The following is a 25,922-nucleotide window of genomic DNA, read 5'->3' as shown; positions in this document are numbered from 1 at the left end:
TGGAAACAGACCCTGTATTGTACTTATCAGGGCTTATGCTCCCGGAGGGTCATGAGATGTCCTGGTCAAGAAAAAGGCGACGTATCAGCACTTCTGTAACTTTAGAGAGAAAGGGGTGGGGTGAGGTTGGGGGGGGGGGGGGAGAGAGAGAGAGAGAGAGAGAGAGAGAGAGAGAGAGAGAGAGAGAAATGACCTTGTGTTCAGTTTGCCATGCAGCAGTCACAGAGCACACACCTCCCCTGACAGTCATTGGGAGGATGCGTGGGAGACAGAGGCCAGCTCCAACGCTGCTCCCTCCAAATAGCTTTGTCATATACGATACCATTTCAACGGCAAATAATAACCTGGTTTCCTTCAATTTCTGTTGCTTTAATTTCTGTGTTTGTTTTGCTACTAACTCTGACTTACACTTACCACTGAGTGTTACTTTCTAGAAACTAGGAATCTCTAGATTTAGTTTTTCTCATTATGTGTTATATATATTTTTTTTTTTACTCATTTGGGATCTGATCTGAGACAACTTTCATAGCCATTTCCTCTCTGTACCGTAAGCAGGAACAGAACATTCACAGGCTAAACATCCAACCTTAATATCCACCCACTCGTGAAAGTATGTTGAGTGTTGTTGGCATTGACACTCACTTTGGTATCCACTTGTTCACCCTCCAAAGGTCGAGACCTCTGCTGAAATGACCTCGGCTGAGATGATAGTCTTCCAAGGATAGCTTGTTTGTCCCCTGACACAGACCTCTATTGTGCGGCTCAAAGTTTTAGGACGAGCCCATGAGAAAATCACCGGTGGGGATAATGCACGCTGTGAACCAAGCAGCTGTTAGCTCACACTGCACCCATTGAACTTGTTTTGATTGCCCCCAGTTTCACAACCCAATGCATGATGTGCCTCAACAAAGCGTCAAATTAATCACTCCTAATTGGAGTTGTTGTTCCTGTTAGCCTCCTCTTTCTACAAAGCATAGCAAATGTCACTGTCATTGCCTAGCGATGTGCACCTGTTGGCTCCTAGTAACAGGATACGGTCGAATCACCAAAACCCTTAATTTAATTTCTGATCAAGGCAGAAGCCAAAATAGGCAGAAGCCAAAAAAAATAATATAATATTCTATTTCTATATTTTTGCAAACATTTCTCAGATGTGTTCATCTGTCCATGTTTACTGGGGGCAATCAGTGAAATAATTGGGTTGTGTGCCATGGTAAACATTAGCTGACACCTTGAGAGCCACACTTGCTGTATAGCTCACATCTAATTGAGTAAAGTGCACACTGCAGTATTAGGCTTATCACTCGGGTAGGCTACATGCTAAAAAACCAAGGGAAAAACTGCTTTTATCCATTTATGAACATGTAATACAACACTGCTTCTTTGCATTGTTGAGGGGGGGATGAACATGGTCAATCTGATCGCTACATGAAGTGAAGTGCAGTTTTGGGAAAGTGACTCTTTCCCCTCCTCTCACTATAAATGTGCACTAAACTGGATATCTAAAATAAGCGTCTTGCGGATAGGATTTCAGTGTGTGCCAGGCACAGTCTGGCGAGGAGCAGTTGACGACGCAGCATCCTTGCAGTCGTCGAAGAAACAGACAAACAATGTTTGCATCTGTCGCCACACCCATTACATAAAGCAGCGTGGTGGTTGTTGAAATGGAACGTTTCAACTCGGTGACAGAGAGATGACCACAGCCAAAGGATCTGATGGCCCGACATCTGAGACACACAGACATCATGGACTCTTGTGCAACATCACCAGTGTGCATCATCGCAAGCATCATATCCTGCAGCATGAATAGATATGTCAACATTGATATGAGGCATCATGTCCAGAGGCTATGTATACTCGATAGTATTGAACAATGATAGTGCCACGTGTTAAGGGACATTTGAACAGAAGCATTTAAAGATGCGGACTCGGCTCTCTGTCAATGCGCATGATACTGCGGTTCCACTACTACGCCACGCTCCAACTCACCTTGAATTGGTACACGTCTATTCTCCTCCTGCCATTCGGGTAGGAGGGGGCGGTCGAACAGCCAATACACGCCCCAAAGGCTCCATCACCAACCAATCCAATGATTGGAGAGGCGGACCTGGTGGCTAAATTCTCACACTTGGTTTCACTATGCGCTCGTAAAACAGCTCCGTCTACTACTATCGCGGCGGTGCAGGTGCTCTGTCTCTTCGAGAGAGGATGCGGACGGAAGGACGGGGGAGGGAAGGGATGAAGGGAATCGCCGAGAGGAAAGTGTATAGAATATGAGTAAAAGGGTATCGATAAGAGACCGCGCGGTGCAAGGTCGAATATGAAAGATTCGTTGAACGGGGCACTTTGCGTGGTAATAGCTGGTCGGCAATAGTACTATGATTTGGTATGTGGCCACTTTGATAGCAAGTGTATTCAGCACCCGAGGAACGGCCGCTCAAGGTGAGTTGAAGTGCAATAGGCTATATTTTGTGCCGCCCATAATATATGCATTTGAGCGTATGTGTTTACCGCTGGTCTTTGAATATCATAATTATTTTATAATGGTAGATAAACGCAAGAACTGTAGGCCGATTTCATTGTTATACTGTACATGGCTGCATTTCACCGGTCACGTGAAAGTTCAGCCTTGGTTAATTGATATTTATTTCATGGATCTTATGGAAAATATTACTCCTTATCATGGATGAGAATAACAACGCTGAATAATCTTTGCATGGCAAGATCATTGAAAAATGACGTGTGCAAAATGACGGCTCTATTATTTGACAAAGAAATATAAGAGCATATTACATAGACCAGTGCCATGGTCATAGTATCTTGTACAGTAGCCAATGCTTGCATGTGTTTGAGATGTGCAAGCGGAAGAGGAAAACATACAACATATGAACAAATATCAATGTCTTATCACTAAATATTTGTTTTAGAAGGAATTATTCATCTATAATCATGATTATGCATACAGTTGGTGTCATTCCCAATGTGGTAGTTTTTCAAAAAGGGGTGTGACCGCATCAGTAGTTCTTAGCATTGCAAAGTAACGGGGTTAGATGATGCAGCAATGTTGTCACATACAAACGGTATGTCTGTGCATTCATGTATTTATTCATTCATACATGTTATAGATTCTATAAAGGTTTACAATACATAGGCAATTGTTCTGAGTGACATTGGCAGTTCGGGTTAATACACTGAACATTGGATGTGTTTCCCAAAGGGTTCGAGAGAGCAGCAATGAATCATTTGTACACATTTGTACAGTATCAATCATGTGAATATTTTCATATTTTCATGAGAGCGCTCTGTATTGACCTATGGACTTACTTAACCTTGCTCTTCCCTTTGTGTCCAGAGGGGGGAGTCATTTCTCGATCCGTCACCTGATGAGCTTAGTGACCTCTTATGTTCGGTCACAACTACCTGGGTTTCTGTCGAATAGAATATTTGCGTTTTAAAGTCTCTGTTTTTCCAGGGTCTGAGGCTGGGCATAATATGAATAGTAGGCTATTCTCTATAATGAATTAGAGGAATACTTTGTGGAAACATAATGATTATGCTTTTTCAGTCCTGGTCTGATTTAGCTTTCATGACCAGGTTGTTCATAAACGGTGCAAAGTCCAAAACGACTAGGTTTATGGCAAAAATAAATCTGTAGGTGTTATCCTTATGTTGGTGTACATTTTAATCCCATGCAGATCTGTTACTCTGTTGGTACAAAGTGATTTATTCTTGCATAAAAACTGTCTCAGAGAGTTGTAAACCATGAAATGTGATTATACAAATCTGAAAAACAAATATTTACTCTGTGGTTCAACTCCAGATCTGGAGAAATATGAATACAATGGATGCAATGTCTGTCTGTCAATCAGTTCAATCAATCAATTTAGCAAATTCTTATATGAAAAAATCAATGTAGAAAACTATGGACATTAATTGCTTTTTAATTCATCTGCTGAATTAAGTGGAGTTTAAATTGAATTGACCCCAACCAACCTTCTTCCCCAGCATCATATATAGTATTTAAAAATATTACACCATCAGTCACTCCCACATTTTACTCTGATGTCACTCATTCACCCATTGCTCATTCACCATCATATGTACGCTTCACATGCTCTGTTCTGCATCCACTAACAGACATATAGTATGTTCCCTACTCTTACTCATTCATTCACTCACCGTCATGCCCTGCTTTCACTGACTGACTAACAATGCTCTACTCTCACTCATTCACATCACTGACATAAACCCTATTCTCTCTCTCTCTCTCTGTCTCTCTCTCCTATACTCTCACTCATTCACGGTCAGGCATATGCTCTATTTTCCCTGTCCCAATCATGGGAGTAAAGCTTGTAAACCAAGCCTAGAGAAAGCTCTGTGCTCAAGCTGTGGAAGGCTGAGTCCTGCCAACACAGCACTGGGCATGTGCCAGCTCTTTCTGCTGCCTCCACTCCTCTTGGCCAGTATGCTCCCAGTGGAATCTCCCTGCAAACAAAGCCTGCAGCATTCTGGGAAAGCCAGTACAAGAAAGTGGGCCTGTTTGGAGGACTGAAGCCCCCAGTCTCTCTCTGGTTGACTCCTCACTCTCGCCTCACTCCCAATCACATTTTGCTCTGTTGAAGTGCCTCCTCATGCTCATTGCACCATTAGGCCTATGTTCTTATGAGTCTTCCCGAGTACCCCCTTGTGGACAGGCTGAGAACCCCAAGGGGTAAAGAGTACCCCAAGTTGAGAACCACTACTCTAGTTCAAACATAGAAAACAATGCTGGTAAATGCAGACTTGAGTTTCTGGTGTTATGCAATGCTTAGTTCAGGTTAGATGATTCGCAGGCCTTGCCTTATGAGGATGAGCGCCTATCTAAGTTTTATGAGAATCCTCAGTAAAAAAAATCACAAGCTACGCACAAGCAGCCAGGGGGAAAATGGATTATATCATTGAACAAGGGGGTTTCAAAGATTCAAAAGAGGGAAAAAACACAGTCATATTATTCGGCTCAGCAGAATTTAAGAGATGTAATGTAGTGTAATTGACATGGTGAGAAAGAGGGTACAGTGTGTGGTTAGAGAGAGAGGGCAGAAGGAGAGGTGTACTGTAGTGTGTGGTAGAGAGAGAGGAGAGAGAGGGGGGAGAGAGAGGGGAGAGAGAGGGGAGAGAGAGAGGGGAGAGAGAGGGGAGAGAGAGGGGATAGTGTGTGGTAGAGTGAGAGGAGAGAGAGGGGAGAGAGAGGAGAGAGAGAGAGGAGAGAGAGAGGGGAGAGAGAGAGGGGAGAGAGAGAGGGGAGAGAGGGGAGAGAGAGGGGATAGTGTGTGGTAGAGTGAGAGGAGAGAGAGGGGAGAGAGAGGGGAGAGAGAGAGGAGAGAGAGGGGAGAGAGAGAGGGGAGAGAGAGGGGAGAGAGAGGGGATAGTGTGTGGTAGAGAGAGAGGAGAGAGAGAGGAGAGAGAGAGGGGATAGTGTGTGGTAGAGAGAGAGGGGAGAGAGAGAGGGGATAGTGTGTGGTAGAGTGAGAGGAGAGAGAGAGAGGATAGTGTGTGGTAGAGTGAGAGGAGAGAGAGAGGGGAGAGAGAGAGGATAGTGTGTGGTAGAGTGAGAGGAGAGAGAGAGGGGAGAGAGAGAGGATAGTGTGTGGTAGAGAGAGAGGGGAGAGAGAGGGGAGAGAGAGGGGATAGTGTGTGGTAGAGTGAGAGAGGGGATAGTGTGTGGTAGAGTGAGAGGAGATAAGGCTGGTATTGAGACCCCTGTCTAGGCTGGAGATGCTTGGAATTTATCGAGCCGATTCCATCACTCACACTGTTCTTGAGCCGAGAGCTGTGCCTTCCACGTGATTTATTGATGTAGAATAAACACTATTTTCCATAACCCACTGTAATTAGACAAGCTCATATGAAAGTGCTAATAAGCACTAATCGTACCAATATGCTTCTTTATGCAAGTGATTTACAACACCTTCTGGTTGTGGCTGACAAATTTACTACTTGTGTAGAAAGAAGGAGGTCTGTGACTGCATGTTTGCACAGAGAACGTCAGTGACTTACAACTCCGCAATCAATCAATCAGTCAAACTTTATTTGTATAGCACATTTCGTACATCGTGGTACAATGTGCGCCACAAGAAGAATTAAAAACAAAAAAGGGGGTTAAAGGCTACATCATGCTAAATGTAAAAGTACCACAATGTATTAATGTTTTTAGGGCATTTCTGCTTTATTGGGATAGGGACAGTAGAGATTGACAGGAAGGATGGGAGAGAGAGGAGGGATGACATGGAAGACGTGTCAAGGGTCGGAATCGAACCAGGAACCTTGCGATTATGTAGTATTCAAGTGTGCTATGCCACTAAGTGCCCCCAGGACTGTCCCTTCTGTCCTGATACCCTGTAATGGGTACCTCTGGCCTTACCTCGCAATGTTGGCCTGCCCTCTGGACATCTGGCAGGGCTCCTCTACTTTACACCCTTCTCTGGACCTTTACACACTACAGGGCCGGCCCAACGGCCAGAACCTCATACTGTGCTGGCTCAGATATCCTCCTTTCCCACTGTCCCTTCCAGCACCGTTATATTTCAGCGACTATGCCAACTATGGCCGTGTGTAACCAGGCCAGCCCAGTACAGCTCAGCTCAGTTTGGTTCGGTCGTGTAATAAGCGTATAGATATCATGAGGACTGAGCAGGTGTCAGCTAATTTATAGCTAGGGGGTAGGGCCCCTCCTTAAAGGCACAATCTGCGATTTGTTCTGCTGTTCAATGGTCATTTCAATTTGTGATATACATGCATGCATAGAGATAGAACAGTTCTATATCCATGTGTATACCCATTGATTCTCGATGAATATAACTTAGAAATGCCTAATAAGCTAAGAACAGCTGTCTTATTAACAAGTGCCTTATCATAATCCACAATACAGTGTTATTTCACTTCATTCACAGCCCTGACTAACAGAGATGTGCCATTATGCCATGGGATGGAGGGACCGGGCTCACTGCTGTGAGGGTGTCTGAATAGAGATGTGCTTCAAGCTTGATGACACTGTGCAGGTCACTGTGAGTCAGCTGACTGCCAGGACTGTCTGCTGTGGTGTGCAGTGGCCTGTGTGTTCTATAGGAGAGAGCAGTGGCCTCGTCGGCTTGCTTTTAGGAGATTGTACTCAGCCCACTACTATGTGCTGTGTACAATAGTAGTTAGCAGGGCCCACTAGCTTGCATTGTGTAGGAGGGAAAGTATACTAATGCAGAGTGATTTTATCATAATGTAGAGAAACTAAGCCAGTGGCACAGATGCTTAAGGTTGCTTTCTCCAGACGGTGTTTGCTGCTGAGAAAGAGCATTATTTCTTCTCTGTTGTCATCACTTTTACTCATGTATGTTATCCAATACTGGAGGATGGGTAGTTACCTCTTTTTGACTGACATATGTGCAAATATAACAGGCTTCATGCTGCTGCAAGCAATATTGCTCCCTCACACTCACAAGCTCACATGAGTCTCGGTCCTGCGTCCTCCATATTGCCAACACACATGACTGTCACTGATACAGTATACCCAATGTTAACCAGCTAATATACGCCATTTAGCTGATGCTTTTATCCAAAGCAACTTACATTGCAGTGAGTGCATACATTTTTCAGTATATATGGTCCCAGTGGGAAACGAACCCACAATCTAAGCATTGTTAGCGCCATGCTCTACCAACTGGTTCGTCTTTATATCCCTCTCTCTCTCTCTCTCTCTCTCTCTCTCTCTCTCTCTCTCTCTCTCTCTCTCTCTCTGAGAGGTTAAAGGGATAGTTCACTCAAAAATCTAATTTCAGTGATTAACCACATACCTTCAATCTAGTTGATACACCAGGACACTTGCTACGTCAATATCTTGGTTATTTAGCAATATACACATTTTCCAGTGGATGGGGTCATATTTCTAGACATAAAAATCACGAAATATTTATTTAAGCGAGAACTATTGCTTCATTCATTTCTCAGCGATATTTGAACACTTATATTTGAGTACTTACTTCTTCATCACTCACCACACAACCAATCTGTGCCAGTGATCTAACATGATCATATACGTAATGCTATTGATTATAACGGTCATAATTAAGTTAAGTTATAGCTCTCCCCTTAGCTTTGTCATCGCCTGTCTTTCACCACCTAGTCCTGTGTCACGATCACTGTACTGAAATTCTCTCCATCATGCTCTTCTGTGTTCCTCATTTCACATGAGTATCGCTAAATTCCTGACATTTGCTCAGCAGAGGTAACAGCCATCGGGCAGCTGTAAAACCTGTCCCATTTTGCCTAAGAATGTTTTCTTTATGAATAAACCAAATAGAATTGGTTAGTATGCTGCTAGTATATCATACTTTGATTTGGGTTGTCTTTTTTGTGTGCTATTAACAGTTTCCATTGTTTTGGTGGTTATGTCATTACTTAGAGGGTAGTGATATTGCGTAGTCAATGCTTTGAGGAGTTGTGTTAAGATGTCCTGTATCGTGTTGGTAAAGTCGCATGTGGAGCTTGTGGGAGTGTGAGTCACTACTGTTGGTCAGCCTATGACGTTGGTGCTCACCCATACAGTATGCTTGTCTCACAGTCACAATGTCTGTGTCACTATGTAGGTGTCTGTGGGTAGGTTCTCATGTGTGGCTAGTTGAACGCAAGCATGGTGTCTGCCCATATGGTTTCTTTTATAACACAGTATATTTGTTTATACAGGGGAAAAAACACACTGAGACCAAAGCCTGTGTGTGACTGCACTGTGTCTGTGATAGTGTGTGAGCCTCATTGCTTCTCTCTCTCTCTCACACACACACACACACACACACACACACACACACACACACACACACACACACACACACACACACACACACACACACACACACACACGCACACAGACAGAGTTGTCTGATGTGACCTTCAGCACATGCAGGCTGGCATTCAATTACCGCCCTGTCAGAGGCCCATCCAGCCCAGTTGCTGCACGTCCTTGAGGTTCCTTCTAGTCTAGGTTCCTTCTCTTCTCTAGTCTATATTCCATTACACCCCTGCTCATTGTGTGTTCTGTCCAGTTTAATTCTGTGCTCAAACCCTGCTCATCGGTCGATCAGACCTGGGGTCCCCCCAAAACTGCAAACCACCCGTCTGCCACTCCAGGCAGGCTCAAGCAAATGGTATAAAAAGTATTTGAAAGCATTTTACTTGGGCTCAAAGCTGAACTTCATATCGCTTCATATCACTGTCATAGTGCTGTCATAGCGCTGTCATAGTGCTGTCATAGTGATGTCATAGTGCTGTCATAGTGCTGTCATAGTGCTGTCATAGTGCTGTCATAGTGCTGCACCATCCCCATGTAAATCTTCTAGGGTAGATATTCCACAGATTATGTCAGAATGAGGATTTACAGTAGGCACCCTGGAGTTGCTGTAAAAACAAACAGCGGTGCAAAATGTATCCTTGGATATGTGTTCTTTTCTGTTGCATTATTCTCCATATTTATTTAAATTTTCTATGATCTCTTATAATATTGGCCCCCATTGATGTCAAAATATTTCACGGCTATGTTCTAGCTGCATAATTATTGCCCGAAGTGCCTGGAGAGTCCATACACAAATCTGTGATCATTACTGTGAGTATAGAGCGAAGTACTTCTCATGCAAGGGCCATTATCAGTGCTGCCACTTGAAAAAGCTGGTTGAAATCTCCAGCGGATTTTAACTCCTAACTGTCCCTGCTGTTCTATGCCGCCATGATTCATGTGCTGCTCTGGACAGATGTTGATTGACTCAGAACAGATGTCTTTTATTGATTAAGTGAGCTGCAACAGAAGGAGGCTGCTTGCCATGAGTAACTGGCTCTAGTAATGGTGGTGAACCTGCCTGTTTAACCTGTTCCAAATAATGGGGAATGATTCTCTTGCATTGTGTTTTAGGGGACATGAGCTGCCTCTGATTTAGCTAATTTACCTGACATATGCAGACAGCAGAGTTTACTGAATAAAATGTTGCCCGTAGGAATGTATGATTAGCATGATGAGCGATGATGTTAGGATCAGACAAGGGTTCAAATATTATTTTAAAACATTTCAGATACGTAGCTGTGCTTGATTGAGTTTGCCTGGTAGAATGGAACCAATGGACTAGTCCCCAAAATGCAAACCTCACCCATCTGGCACACAGGCTCAAGCTAATGCTTAAAGTATTTGAAAGTAGTATAAAACCAAGGTCTGGTTAGGATGTACATGAAACGCAGATTGCCCCTTGATTAGAACTCTCTTTCTATCTTCTCCTTTATTCAGACATTTTATATGCTGAACTCACTATTTCTGTTGTTGTCTTAGTTACAGCACTAAACTAATACACTCACTGGACACTTTATTAGGAACACTATACTAATACTGGGTAGGGCCTCCCTTTGCTCTCAAAACAGCCTCAATTCTGTTGGAAACATTCCTTTGAGATTCTGGTCGATGATAACATGATTGCATCACACAATTCCTACAGATTTTTCAGGTGCACTTTGAAGCTGTGAATCTCCCGTTCTACCACAACTCAAAGGTGTTCTATTGGATTCAGATCCGGTGACTGGGAAGGCCACTGAAGAACACTGAACTCATTGTCATGTTCTTGAAACCAGTTTGAAATTACTTGGTGCATTATCATGCTGGAAGAAGCCATTAGAAGATGGGCAAATTGTGGCCATGAAGGGATGCACATGGTCAGCAACAATACTCAAATAGGCTGTGGCATTCAAGCGATGATTGATTGGTATTAACGGGCCCAAAGTGTGCCAAGAAAACATTCCCCACGCCATTACAACACCTCCACCATGAGAAGGTGTACAGGTGTTCCTAATAAGGTTCCCAGTGAGTGTAGAGAGCTGACTACTGTTTTGACACAAGATCTTTTTTTAGATGTAGGTGCCTTCTAGATGAAGCATCCGCAGTGAGACCTCTGCCTTAGTGGAGATAGAGCTGGGAAGCTTGTATCATGATTTGCACAGCTGGCATTTATGTCTTGGTGAGAGCGTAAATATGTTCCCTTGAAAAAGCAACCGTAAACCCATAACGGGTCACTGTGTCTCCATTAAGGAAATGAAATCGGCAGTAGCAGTGACCAGGCCTGTGCTGATCGTCCCCCTTGTGATGATCTCATAAAGGGATTGGGAAGTTATTAGCCAGGTAGTATATTATCCTCGGTCTTTATAGGCATTCTTCTGCGCAGGACTGCTCTCCAGCCGACCGGGATCCAAAAATAATGCTAGGCTGAAACCTGAACTGGTGAACTCCCTGAAACCCGAACTGTCTGCAGAGAAACAATGGATTCCAGCAGCATAGCGCCCCAGACTCTGAGGACATGTTTTATAAAGCACTTACTCAAACCAAACAGTGGCTAATAGTCTTTTCTTGTTAACTTTTGTAGAAGGATGATACAGTCCCTGGCATGTTTATCGAGGCCTAGGTAGTTTAACCGTGTTTTTAAAGTAGCCTACAATTGACTGTTTTCTTGCTAATGGGTTGTAATTTATTATTAATTCATAAGTAACCCAAACTCTAGATGCCTCTACAGCTATACAGTAAATATGGAAAACACAAATATTCTGTCAATAAAAATATTTGTATGTGATAGAGGGCACCATTTAGGGAAAGTGAGATTTTTCGAAGTCTCAATTCTCCTCTGCAGGAAAATACTATCTTATCTCTCACATACTGACTGCAACTGCATAGATTAGTTTCCTGAAAATAGATGTACTCATTAGGCAGCTCCAGTGTTTAAGGACGGAAGGATCTGTGATAAGATGGGTGTGAGACCAAAATCTCCACAGTGTGTTGGGAGTGTTTATTTAAGCAATAAGGCTTTGCGCCGGCCTAACAATGCCTCTCAGCTGTGACTTTATTCACGAGAAAGCACGCACTCCAGTGAGAATTGTGACAGCCCTGCGCCCAGAAATATATTTCTTGTTCAGTCGACTTGGTTCCACCGCTCACTCTGTGTACCTATTTGCTGAAACCCTATTCAGTCACGTCTGTACAGGCTAAGGACACTTGCAGGCACGTAGTCCTGCCTTGTGCCCAGCCTATAAAGGCTCATGCATAGCACGCTCATTCATTCTATCCACTCTTCACTCGCTGACTGTCTGAAGCTTACTGTAGTGCTTTCTCATAGCTAGCGAGCAACTTAACTTAACTGTTCTACTGGGAATCCTATGATTCTTCTGGAGCGTTCGGTTGTCCCAAGGTTTCAGCCCGATATTCACGATAGAACTTTGGTATTGGAATTGGTAATTGGTAAGCCATGTTCGAGAAGCAGGCTAACACAAGAAGGTTAATGGCTAGCTTGGTACTCTCCCAAAGAAAACTTGGCTCCTGTCTCCACCCTGAGAGAAACTGGACAAACTGACCACAAGAGTGGACGGGTAGTGGGAGGGAGTGGTGACTACCCCTGCAGGACGTCCAAGAGGTTTGGAGACGCTAAGGTGTGGCAATCGTAGATCTGTTCGCATCACAGGAAAATGCCCGCTAGGCACGGACACACTGGCCCACCAGTGGCCACGCATGCTCCTGTATGCCTTCCAGCCAGTGGGCCTAATCCCTCCCACACTCAAAAGAGTGAGATTGAAAGGTTTGTCCCTGCTCCTGATAGCCCTGTATTTGCCCGGGCAGCCTTGGAGGTCGCAGATAGCTCAGCTACTCCCATGGCGTCTCCCGTTACGCAGGGACCTATTGTCTCAAGCGTAGACTCAATTGTGCCGCCCTTTACCTAAGCTGATGGATTTATGGGTCTGATTTAAGTCTCAGAAGGCCTGCCTCCGAACATGGTTGCCACGATCCAGAGTGCTAGGGTGCCATAGACCAGAGGTCTTTACAATCTGAAATGGAGGCTTTTTGAGGTGTGAGGGAGAGCTGCGAGATGGTGCCTTTTCAGAGCCCTCTCTCTGTGATCCTCTCCATCTTACAGGACCTGCTTGATAAGGGCAAAGCCTTCTCCACAGTGAAAGGCTACCTGTCTGCCATCTCTGTGTGCCATGTAGGTTTCGGTGGGGCGTCTGTCATTTTATGAAGGGAGTGCGCCGTCTTCGTCTGGTCACCCAGACAGTGTGGCCCCTCCTGGGATCTGTTTCTGGTTCTTGAGGCACTCACTAAAGACCTCTTCAAAACTATTCAGACTGTTGTCGTCAAGATGTTGTCTTGCAAGACTGCATTGTTGCCCCGGTGATGGCCAAGCTTGTGAGTGACTTGCGTGTGCTATCGGTCCATCCTAAATGTACCCAGTTTGCCCCTGGCGACATTAAGGTTGCATTACGCCCTAATCCAGCGTTCTTTCCCAAGGTCGTCTCCATAGCATACCGCAGCCAAGCTGGTGTACTGCTCCCTTTCCATTCACCGCCCTTCTCCTCTCCGGAGTAGGAACTCTGCCCGGTGCCCGCTCTGCGTATTTACATGGCCAGGATGGTGTCATTCAGTGTCTGTGATCAGTTGTTTGTCTGCTTTGCAAACACATCCCAGGGAAGAGATGTGTCTTCACAACGTCTCTCCCATTGGATTGTGGGGGCCATTGTTGAGGCTCACAATTGTCGATGATTGCAGCCCCCTTTCGGCATGGCAACATGGGCCCTGTTCAAAGGTGTCTCTGACCTTTCAAAGGTTTTACAGCCTGCACATGACTGCGTCCTCTGTGGCGCAGACCGTCCTAAGTGCTGGTTTGGAGACTGTGTGATGTAGAAGGAGTACATTCTTGTATCCGTATGGGTTTCTGTTCGGACCAGGCAATCGGGGCGTTGTGCAAGAGTCCCATAGTGAGGTGTTGAACCGAGTCCACTGTGACACGTGTCCAGTAATTCTAGTGTTTGCACTGGGATATTCCTGCAACGTCTGGTATTTGGAAATATATTCCATGGTATGGTAAACAGGTAAAAATGCGTCATAGCTGTTACTTTATCAGGGAATAAAGTGCCTCTCGGCCAATCACAATGCTTGTTCTGATCAAAGCGTTTAATTGATAATCTGATCAATAATCTGTTGTTGTCTTTATGAGGTCATAAAGGAGTGTGGTTAAGGTGTAAATCTCTGACTGAGAGTAAACTTGCAGAGGGCCTAAGGAGTTTGTTAGGTGTTAAGACACGTGATTGGTTTGTGTGTGTGTGTGTGTGTGGGGGGGGGGGGGGGGGGAGGGGGGGGGCAGCTTTCCACACAAGCGCATTAGGAGGTCATGGTACAGCAGCACCCTGCTTACCACCCTGAAGCGATCACAACTCCCCTCTCACTCCGTCTTCTCCAGCACTGACACTATAGGCGTCCAGAGTGTGCCTGCTGCTAAACTGTTCCTAGTTCACATTCTCATGGAAAGTGTTACTTATGTTTACTTACATGACTTACATGATTAGCACATGCATATTGTTTCCCCTTTTGAATTCAAAAGGTGGTCTTGTTGGTTTATAATAATTTTTTGTCGGTTGATTATCTGTGTTTCACTGTTGGATATTGCTTGCATGTTTATTCGAGACAATATTTTACCATTACTATAGTATGTGTGTTTTCTTCTTCTCTTGACTGGGGTAGTTTTAGCTTTGTAGCTGGTTTATTTAACGAAGGCTTTAGTAATAAGTCTTTAGGGTATGTTTTGTGGTCATGTGCAGGGTCCAGTGACTTGTCGTCGTGTGCACATATGTACCACTGGGTCACTCATTAAGGCTAAGCTCTGGCTTTTTCTGTCGCTTTTTTTGCCCCTCTTACCATAGAGACACAATGGCATAACAGATTCCAGGAGTGAGGCCCGTGACTGGCAGACCACAGCTCCACTTTACAAAAAGTGTAATTTGATTAAATCTGCACTGTTTCAGTCCAAAAGCTGTGCTGGCTCAATCGAATAAAGTGGATTAACTCTTGTGCTGGATAAAGCAGATTAAACTGGTAAACACAATCACTAACTGATGCATAGGGCCTTCAGGGGACCGGGCCCAGAGAGGTAAATAGCTTTTCCACCAAAGAAAAGCAAGGGGAAAAAAATATTGGGGTTTTTAATTCCAGTGTGTTCAGTTGGAACCAAACAAGGGCAACTGTATCACTTACTATCTGACATAACAGTGACAGTGTTACACAGAACAGAGCATTAACTTAATTACAGACTAGTAGGATACCGCTGCCTATCCCCCCAATCCATTCCCAGAGTGAGAGTTGTGCTGAGGCAGGTATGCCGACCTTTCAGCTGACCGATAGGTCAACGCTCGGCAGCGTGCCTGGATATCTGTGGCTAAATGCCAGATCCCTGGTGCTGCTCATAGTAAAGCTCATCTGAGCTTGGAGCCAGCTCTGATCAATGGGGCCTTCTGGCAAGTCACTTCCTGTAGGCCACAGAACATTCACCTACACAGAGAGACATGACAACAAACTGTCCTGTAGAAGGACCAGTAGAACCAGAAGAACCAAGTAGAATTACAGTAGATGCTGTAATCAAGTTAGAGAAGGTTACGGTAGGTAATGAAGCAGAGAAGAGGTTTTACATACTGCATGCATTGTGTTTTCAGGTGACTGGCATGTACTGTTGGTACTATGAGGTATATCTGCTTGGTCAGCATGATTTCAGTGTGCTTAGAAACAAGATGGGTTATTTGGCTTGCCTTGGCAGGAGGAATTCGAAGAACCCTTTTTGTTTCTAGGTAGAACAGTTTCACCATACAGTGCTATATTTGTGTCATAATGTATGTCCTCCCCCTCCTTCCTCAGAGAGACCACCTATGAGAAACAGTAGCTGTTCTTTGGTTGAACTCCTTCTGTTTTCTCCCTCCACCCCAGGTGCCCACGGAGTGAGAGAGGAGCCCCGGTTTGTAACGGCGCGCGCTGGAGAGAGCGTGGTCCTGGGATGTGACGTGTCCCCCCCCCTGGATGGCCAGCAGCCCCCCTACGTGGTGGAGTGGTTCAAATTCGGAGTGCCCATCCCCTTCTTCATCAACTTCCGCTTCTACCCTCCTCATGTGGACCCAGAGTACACCGGTGAGAGACTAGGAATTCTGGGAATTCTGTACGGGAAAAGCAGCGGTGCAAGAGTGTTTTAGCTATGGATTAAAGGTTGCACACTCTTACAAAAAAAGGGTTCTTCAGCTCCCTGTTGGAGAACCCTTCAAAGAACGCTTTGGGTTTCTATTTAGTAGCGTAAGAGAGTTTCACATGGCACCAAAAACGGGTTGTTTCCTACAAGGACAAGCTGCAGAACCCTTTTTGGTTTGAGGTAAAACCTCCTTTTTCCAAGAGTGAACAATATGGTGGCATGTGTTTGTATGATATAGAATCTTTATATGAGAACACCTCCTCAAAGGTCAGACACTATGGCAGATGAATTGCTGTGTTACTGCAATACGACCTGCTACTTCTTACTGTATCACTTAGAACTGTATACTAATTTGTGCACATTTGTCATCATTTATGTACTACTTTGTACAGTATACTGATTTGTGCTACTTTTTCTTGATTTATACTTTAGATTTTCTTGTTCCTGTGTTGTCAGTAGGCCTAATTACGAGGTGCTGCCTGAAAGCAGGGCAGTTCCTGACACCCAATTAGATGTATTAATGTGCTATGTACATTTAGCTCCAAATCCTATTTCGTGGGAAAGATAAATGTTAAGCTGCCGGTTCAATCTGATCTAGTGGTTTTTTCCCACTGCAGGGGTGTGTATGAGCCTTTAGTATGACCCACGCCACACAGAGCCCTTTATGTGGTGCCAGTGGTGGAACAGGGGCCGCTGTACAGGGGCTCTCTGGCAGTGGCACGTTCTGTTAGAGGCTTTAGCTGCCGTTTCCCCCCTCACATGGTCTTCAGGGCCATGAGAAGACTTGTGCAAAGACTTACACTAATCGCCATACTTCTGCTGCTCCTGAACCTACAGGACTGACAAATACCGCCCCACTCAGCAGTTTGCTACTACAGTACAGTGCAGTGCAGTTCAGTACAGTACAGTACAGTACAGTACAGTGCAGTGCAGTACAGTACAGTACAGTACAGTACAGTGCAGTACAGTACAGTGCAGTACACGCTCACCCACACACTCCAGTTACACTCGCAGCACAGTAAGCATGTAGAGCACTAGCATGGATTTCCACCGCAACACAGGACAGATACCGAAGCCGCACGCGTGTAACACGTCTGTTGGTGACAGTTGGTGACACGAGGGAATGCTCAGTTTGTCGCTTACCTGGGACAGCACTGTAAACCCCACAAGCATTTAGCAGAGGGATGCTCACCCTGTTCCATGCCTCCCTGATTGACAGTAGGCAACACGATAGCCTACATTTCATACATTTCCTATGGTGTAATCATTTAAAATCAAATGTTTGGGGGCACCGTGTAAGCGCAGCCCTGTGCTGTGTGTGTTATAATGGCAGAGACAGTGGCGCGGTTTAGGAGACACTCCTTGAGGTGTTTGAGTTGGAAATAATTTACGACATCCACACTAGCATGCCACACATTGCATCATACTTGTGGTAGACTGATGGCACCGTGGATTTCGAACACAACTGATGGAGATCTCTGTCTGGGGGGTCTCTGTCTGGACTTCATCTGAGCCCACTAGGGCAGAGTGGGCTGCATCCCCTCTCACCTACACATCTGCAGTCTCAGTATTCAGGTTATTCCGACAGAGTGAGTCCCCATCCCTCAACAAATTAATAATTCATCTCGTCGAACCGAGAGTATGTACTATCATTCCCCCTTCTGGCTAGTTTTGAAAAGGAGTAGATGTACTGTATTTAGCCTACAGTATGTCTGGTTCTAAATATATTCATGAAGGAGACGAGAGGTTTGCGGTTTACTCTAGTAGACTCTGGTATATGAGGGAGTTGTCCAGCCTATTACGACCCTCCATCTCTCTGTGAGCCTCACAGAGTCAGTGTGAACTCTTCACTGAGTCCGTTCTGTAATTCAACTCTGGCTGTATTCCATCTTCGACATGAGATTTCTGTCTCAGATGCTGTTGAATGATGGAGTTATGGTTCACGCTGCGTGTGTCATATTTTATTTGGAGTGTCTTAGGGATGACAAACTGCCCTCGAGCTACTGTTCGACCGAGTGTTAGCCCTCAGCTAGTGTCTGCTTCAGTGCTAGACAGAAATGGTGTGTGTCTCCTTTAGTGTGCGAGCCAATTGCCCAGGGTGATATGCAAATCTAACATTTTAAAACATCTATTTTTACACCCACTCAAATGAAGCAGCAATCAATAATTCAGATATAATATGTGTGGTTTGTGAAGCTTTAATTGAAGCTTTCTCCATTTTGGGACAGGCTGGTCTCCAACGGTCTCATATCCCAGTCCCCAACCTCTGATCAGAATTAGGGGTCCTGACGTGGATACAGTATTGTTATCCGTTTACAGAACACTTCTCTCTTCTCTGACTGACTGATTGAACCTGAGGTTGATGCCTACCCTTCACGCCACTAACCCCCTCCCTGACTCAGCATTTCATCACCCAAGCAAAAATAGTCCTTGCCCCTTTTTTTACTGCAAGACTGCAGTCTCCCTCTTCCCTCACTCTTCCCTTTTGCCTTATTGATTTTATGCTCACAAAAAAAGCGACTGTTTTCTTCTCCCAGGTATGTAGCCGTCCTGGGGCGAGGGGAGGCTATGTATCGCATCTATACGTGCAGCACTTGCTGGGAGAGCCACTCAGCCCGCACGTCTCAGCATCGATACGTTTACCTGATGCATAAAGTGAACAAGCAGGCGACAGTTCTTAGAATACATCTATTCTACACTTCAAAATGTAGAGAGAAATGCTCCATCCCCAGAGTGCTCCTCAAACATAGAGGCGAAGCTTTCGCGTCTGAGTCTGTTTGCCTGTCAGAGCTCGCCATGTGAGTGCGGTGGATCGGAAGCAGTGAGACAGACAGACAGGCAGGCAGACAGACAGACAGACAGACAGCTTAGCACTCAAGAATTCTAACATGCCTGATTTCTTTTTCTTTTCTCCAATCCTCTTCTGTCTTTTACATTTCCAATGCATCTCCTGAAGCCTTAAAAGAAAGGCCAGTCTTCTTTTGGTGTGTTGACACTGAGTGCTTTCCTATTCCCAGCCCTGTGCTTCATCAGGTAGTTGAGGAGAGCTGAGGACAGGGAGAGATTGCCCTCCAGGTATAATGTTATCCATTAATCCTAATACTGGCAGGCAGCTCTTCTCTGGCCATGGTCAGGCTGGTAATTTGTTTATTGTGAGAGGTTGTGAAGTAGTATGGATTGGGGGAATAGAACAGCTCAAATTCAAATCCAATCATTTTCATTTTGGGTCAAATCAAATCCTCATGACCTTGATCAATGGCGTTACCCTGATTCTGTCTATTGCAGCCATGTGTATTCAAAACGGGATAAGTCAGGGGATAACGCAACCCAGCATGATCTCAAGCAGGGGCTTTATAAAATGAACTCCCTGCTCAATGATTCTGTTTGCCTAGCAGATACTGTGTACAGTGTGTGTCACCTCTGTAAGCAGTGCAGGTGGGATAGCTGTGTGGCAGCGTTAAGTGGGTTTGTCGTGGGTGAACTGTAGTTAGTAGTACAGTTGTCATGTCATTTGTGGAACGAAGAGTTATTGTCTTGATGATAAGAGTGTTGAGAGTGTGATGGGAATGCGTCCATGTTTTGATGTGGGCGTAACACTGGTAAATGTCCATGTGACCATTACCTAAGAATGGTAGATACGTTTCCTACATCTTATTGTAATTCTACGGTCCTGCGGTCTATGGTCCCCTGACCCCGTGTTTTCCATCCCACCAGGTAGAGCCAGCCTGCATGGGAAGGCGTCTCTGCAGATTGACCCTGTGCGCTCAGAGGACCAGGGCTGGTACGAGTGCAGGGTCCTGATGTTGGAGCAGCAGTATGACACCTTCCACAACGGCAGCTGGGTGCACCTCACAGTCAATGGTGAGTCACGTGTGTGTTTGCGTGTGTGTGTGTGTGTGTGTGTGTGTGTGTGTGTGTGTGTGTGTGTCCTCAACATAGTGTTGTCAAAATGTGATTTATGACCAGGTTCACCTGGTAGTTGCTACTAGCCAGCTAGCAAAGTTAATTAGTTGGTTTACCTCAGATAACTACAGTATATTCCTTCCTTCTCTGGCTTTTTGGTGGTTGGCGTTGATACTGTGCATTTATTCAAAACTATTGTTTTCAGGATTTATGGTCTTTTCCCTGTAGTCACACAGTGTCTCAAGTCTTTTCTCCAAGATGTCAAAGATGTTATAAGTGGCCATTTATTATGAGATCATACCCATGCCACTTTACTGAAAGCATACAGGTATAACGCATCGTACTCATTATAGGCATGTATGATGCCTAATGATATCTTTATAATAATTAACTATGTTATATATAGTATGTCTATGAGAAAGATACTGTCTATACAGTATGTCTATGTCTTTTTCAGCAGACGGAATAGCATTATTATCTCATGTTATTATGAGATGATATAAGATGATATTTTATTGCAGTCAATCATGCTTATGGCAAGCTTTTCAGGGCATTACAAAGGCATTATAATGCATTATAACTGTATGCTCCAAGTAAAGTGTTAGCATAATGCCTTTCAGGAACATCACAGAGCAACGTTTGGGATGGCCTCGGGGAAGCGGGATGAGAGACTGGTGAGAAGGGCATTGATCGTGGCCTGTTTAAGGCAGTTCCGGCACGGAATGTCTGTGATAGTCTGGGAGCTATCAAACTGATGACCAGGCAGAAATAAAATCTGCACCTTTGCATTTCCCAGGAACGCCCCAGTGGGTTAGCCAACAGTGAATCCTATGTGATGTGTGCCTGTACATTGTTCATTGTTGAGGACGATCAAGTAAAGCTAAGTAGGTAGATGATGCCGGCGCGATCAGAGGTTTCTATGGGAATTAGCTTGTCTGGGTCAATACTGTTGATAATACTTCCACACGGAGGGAAGGGTAGAGCAACACACAACACCCCTTCCCTATTCTTTCCCCTCTTAGTGTCAAATAAAGCTTACTTTACAACAACCTACACATTTTATCCTCAACATTTCCAATATTTGTTTACCGTTTTGTCAGATATCAGTTATATTAAACATGTTGATGAATGGTCTTGCAGAAATCTAATTGAATAACTTGCTAATCTAATCCGGTTCTGCTGGCAGGGAACGGATTGCTGAAATTTAGGCAACTGTAGCAAATATGTCTGGGCCAATCATTGTGGTCTCCCGCTGGTGTTGTTGAAATCCAGCACAATCTTTAATTTGACCGTCTTCTGGTCTGATATAGTAGCGTGAAGTGCGACCGGGTGATTATTTTTTGCTTGCAGACATTTGAAAATGGGCTAGACCAAATGCAGTCATTTTTTGAGTGTGATTGTGAGTCACTGGTTTTTAACATTAGAACAGTTTTCAGACAGACACCTCACAAGGAGTGAAGATATTATTAGTTTGACAGTTTGCAGTTCACTGCCAGAGTCGCTCCCACAGAAGGTATTTTGGTCTGTGAACTCATGCTCACTGTGTGAGTCTCATGCATATTCTAATCTGACTGTATGAAGACAAGTCAATGCATACAGCATGTTTTACATCTGAGATACACGTCTGTGTTTTTTTTTATATGGATCGTTGTGTGTGTTACTGTAAAGGCCAAGTTGAAGACCTCTCCTATAATGGTTGCTATGGGATTCAGAAGGGAGAGACAACCAATGTGTGTCTGTGTGTGTGTGCTTTCATCCATCTGTGCACTGCGTTTACATGTGTGCCGCATAATTGCGTCTGCAAGGGTCAGTATTACGTTGTAGTGTGTGTGTGTGTGTGTGTGTGTGTGTGTGTGTGTGTGTGCATTTGGCTGTGGTTAAATGAGTTCTCTGTCTGCTGGGTTACACTCTTGTTTCCCCTGCCAGTAAGTGTCACCTGTGCAGCCTCTTGGGGGATGGGAGTGTGTGAACATCTGTGTGTGTTTCAATGCCTTCCTGTGCGGGCACACTGCATCTCTGTAGTCTGCCTCATCAGTGATTCACGCTTAACTTACCCGCTCACTCACTCGCTCACTCACTTTGCACCTTCCCCTCATTCCAGACCTCTGCACAGTGACAGATCTGTCTGGGTGGGTAGTGTGTTGCATATTTTACATCTGCGTTGATTCAGAATATGTTTGAGATATTTGTTTTTAGTCCATACTTTTTGCTCAGCAATGTAATAGCAAAGGTGGCAGGCATAAGGGTATTCACTTTCCCAAATCGGGGAACGGTGGCTGAATCTAAAGCCAAACTGTCATATTTACTGAAGTAAAGCGGAGGAAAATGAACTTGGCGCACCCCATCATGCGGGACCACTATCAATGGCTAAGTAGTAGGGCTTATTAGACAAGCTAGAGAAAAAATGGCTGGCAGTGTGTTTGTGCTTGTGTATTTGGGTTTGTTTTGAGACATCTGTATGTTGAATTGACCTTCAGACTCCCGATCACTGCTGTTCTCTAAATGGGTCCCTGTGAGGAAAGCAGGTGCTCCTCCCGTCTAGCCTCGACACAGGCTCTGAAGGCGGCCATTTCCTGTGGCCGGTAGAATTTGCATACACTCCTGCTTTGAGTTCCTGTTTGCTGCCCTTCACTTCCTGCCAAGCGGAGAGTGAATTCATGCCCACTCAGTGGCAGGTGTCAGATGGCAAGGCCGAGTGGCTGGAAGACAGTGAGGCCACTGTGGTGTCTCTCCTCTCCTCTCCTCTCCTCTCCTCTCCTCTCCTCTCCTCTCCTCTCCTCTCCTCCTATTCTCTTAATTTAGCAGTATGGTAATCAGAGACTGCAAAAAGTGAGAGAATAAGTGAGAAATGAGACGTGTGTGTGTGTGTGTGTGTGTGTGTGTGTGTGTGTGTGTGTGTGTGTGTGTGTGTGTGTGTGTGTGTGTGTATGTGGGCGTGCGTGCGCGCGTGTGTGTTGCAGTATCTTCAGAGACCAATAGTCTTAAGGGGATCGTGTTGCTTTGAGGGAAAATGGCTGTTAAGTTGCTGGACACAATACTTTAAAGTGCTAAATATATGCTGCAACTCCATCAAATGCATCATGATCCTTTGTAAATCTCTCTCTCTCTCTCTCTCTCTCTCTCTCTCTCTCTCTCTCTCTCTCTCTCTCTCTCTCTTTCTCTCTCTCTCTTTCTCTCTCTCTGGTTTGTGTTGTCTAAAATCTGCTCATAAAGTGTAATCAAAGACAAATGTGTATACTCCCAGGAACATTTTTTGAGGAAGAAAGGGAGAGAGAGAGAGAGAGAGAGAGAGAGAGAGAGAGAGAGAGAGAGAGAGAGAGAGAAGCAGAGTGAGGAGAGAAGAGAGAAGAGAGAATTAGGGTTGTCGGGGAGGGGCCATGCATAATGTTCTATATCCAGGCCATCTTCTGGTGTGGAGTGGTCCACAGAGCTCACACGCTGACAGTTAAGTGTAAGTGCTGATGTATTGTACCTGATGGTGGGGAATAATTCCCCTGTTGACTAATGCCACCTTCTGTTTTCCACCTACTTACTGTAAATTCATTTTTGAAAATCAGAGACACATTATATGTGTGTAGGAGTGCAATATTGTATGATTTGCACACCCCTGCCATAATAAGTCACAGCATACATACACACTAGTGATGTACAGTATAACACGAGAATAATCAGACGTGGTTGCTTACAATTATGCAGAAAGTGAGCACAGCACTACAATATCCAAAGATTATGTTTTGTATATAGAGGTGAAGCCTCAAAATGCAAAAACCTAAAGTTGTCGCTGAGAGATTGGCTATCAAAGCTGTAGTTACATCAGTGTTTATCTTGAGATGAGAGCGTTATGGACTGAAAGGGCAGTATGGACAGACAGATGTCTAGAGATGCTAATTGGTTTATTTGTTTACCCTACGCCAGGTGTGTGTGGAGTTTGAAGCGGAGGCAAGACTCCCATCGGCTAACCATGACCCACTTTGATAGTGAATGTGATACTCCTGTCTTAAACTCAGCACAATCCTGTTGCTTAGAAATAGAAAATTACCATGAAATAGATCACTCAGGAGCCCTACAATACAATACTATGTTAACGACAGTGAACAGGCTCCTGCCTCCTGTCGGCGAATCCTGAGGCTGCCTTCATTGTGGCAGGGGACTTTAACCAAGCCAGCATGAAGTTACTACTAACATATTGCGTGGTGACAACACATTCGATCATCTTTATTCAACATTCAAAGATGGCTACAAGGATCTTCCTAGCCCCCCATTCGGTAAATCTGATCTGTAAATCAATCAGATTCTATGCTCCAGGACGTTTTCGATTCCACGGACTGGGACGTGTTCAGAGTTGCTGTGGACAATAACATTAGTGAGTACGCAGACGCAGTCACGAGTTACATTAGTAAATGCGGCTGAGGTGAGGATGGCTTTCAAGTGTGTCAACACCTACAAAGCAGCCAGACCAGATGGCATCCCGGGCCATGTTCTCAGAGCATGTGCCGACCAGCTGACAGATGTCTTCATGGACATGTTCAACTTATCCCGGTCCCAGTCTGTAATCCCCACCTGTTTTAAGGCGACCGCAATCATCCCAGTTCCCAAGAAGACCACGGTAACCTGCCTCAATGAATACCGCCCTGTTGTACTCACGTCTGTCGTCATGAAGTGCTTTGAGAGGCTGGTTGGGTCCCACATCAACTCCTCATTACTTGTCACACTGGACCCACTTCAGTTTGCATACCGCCCCAATAAATCCACAGATGACGCCATCTCCTACACCCTGCACACTGCCCTATTCCACCTGAACAAGAAGGACACCTACATGAGAATGCTGTTCGTTGGCTACAGCTCAGCGTTCAACACCATAGGCCCCTCCAAGCTCGTCACTAAGCTCAGGGACCTGGGTGTCTGGATCCTGGACTTTCTGACGGGTAGACCTCAGGTGTCTCTCTGAATATCAGCAAAACTAAGGAGCTGGTCGTGGACTTCAGGAGGAGGGGGGGGGGGGGGGGGGAACCACCAGATTCTTACAAACTTTTACAGATGGACCACAGAGAGTATTCTGACCGGCTGCATCACTGCCTGGTGTGGCAGCTGCACCACCCTAGACCGTAAGGCCCTACAGAGGGTGGAGAAAACGGCTCAGTCCATCACGGGCCGTGAGCTCCCAGCTATTCAGGACATTTACTCCGAGAGGTGCAAGAGGAAGGCTGGGAAGATCATCAGGGACCCCAGGCACGCCTTGTTCTCTCTGTTACCTTCTGGCAAAAGGTACCGGACTTGGTCCAACAGGCTCTGGAACAGGCTCAGTTTCTACCCGCAGGCCATAAGACTGCTCAATTATCACTACCTCTTCTACCTCAGATCAGACATTACCCCTGCCCCACCCTCCTGGCGTGCTTGTCCATTAGCTTGTCCTTAATTAGAAACAAGGTTTTGTGTTTTTTGGAGGGTTTTGGGGGGTTTTCTGTGTGTTGAGTTGCTAGGTTGCATTGCTCAGTTGATAGGTTGTTTCAGATGTAATGATTGTTTTTATTGGTGTCTGTATTCGCTTATGTCTTATATCCTTTTTACACTACTTGGCTGAACAAAGTCAAACTGAGCGATGCTGTGCTGGATATGCATCCCACCATAGTTGTTGTAACAGTGGTGAAAAGAAAATATCAAAGCCAGCACTGTATGGTTCAGGTTGGCGCTGTGGTGTGTAAAGACCCTTTGGTAGCTGTGGTGCTCTTCACTGGGTTCCTATGCTGAAGAGAGAAGGAATTTCTTGACAGAAATGTAGAGGGTTTTTTAAGACTCATTTTACACTAATATATATTTTCGATTAATTTCTCAAAGACTGGCTTTATTTCATGATGGTTAGACATGGGGTTGAAGTGAGACCAATCATTGTCAGCTGTCAGTGCTCTGTAATTGAAGTAGCCTATCCTATGAGGGATTGTTCAGAAGAAGGTTGTATTCAACCTTTTTCTGGGATTTCTT

The 25,922-nt window shown here is 44.9% G+C and overlaps 1 protein-coding gene across 1 annotated transcript in view; it reads left to right on the top strand.

The window, feature by feature from the left end:
• Positions 1-2,378: 2,378 nt before the first annotated feature.
• igsf9ba (immunoglobulin superfamily, member 9Ba) overlaps positions 2,379-25,922 on the top strand; it is a gene marked incomplete at its 5' end in the record, with an annotated part of 45,146 nt that continues 21,602 nt past the window's right edge. Inside the window, 3 exons of the mRNA XM_083684586.1 lie at positions 2,379-2,442; positions 15,788-15,985; positions 19,755-19,901. Of these exons, the coding sequence (XP_083540712.1) occupies positions 2,379-2,442; positions 15,788-15,985; positions 19,755-19,901 (409 nt within the window). The remainder of the gene's footprint in view (positions 2,443-15,787; positions 15,986-19,754; positions 19,902-25,922) is intronic.

Source organism: Argentina silus (genome assembly GCF_951799395.1).
Source record: "Argentina silus genome assembly, chromosome: 14".
NCBI classification, from domain to species: Eukaryota; Metazoa; Chordata; class Actinopteri; order Argentiniformes; family Argentinidae; genus Argentina; species Argentina silus.
This window is presented reverse-complemented; position numbering and strand designations above follow the sequence as displayed.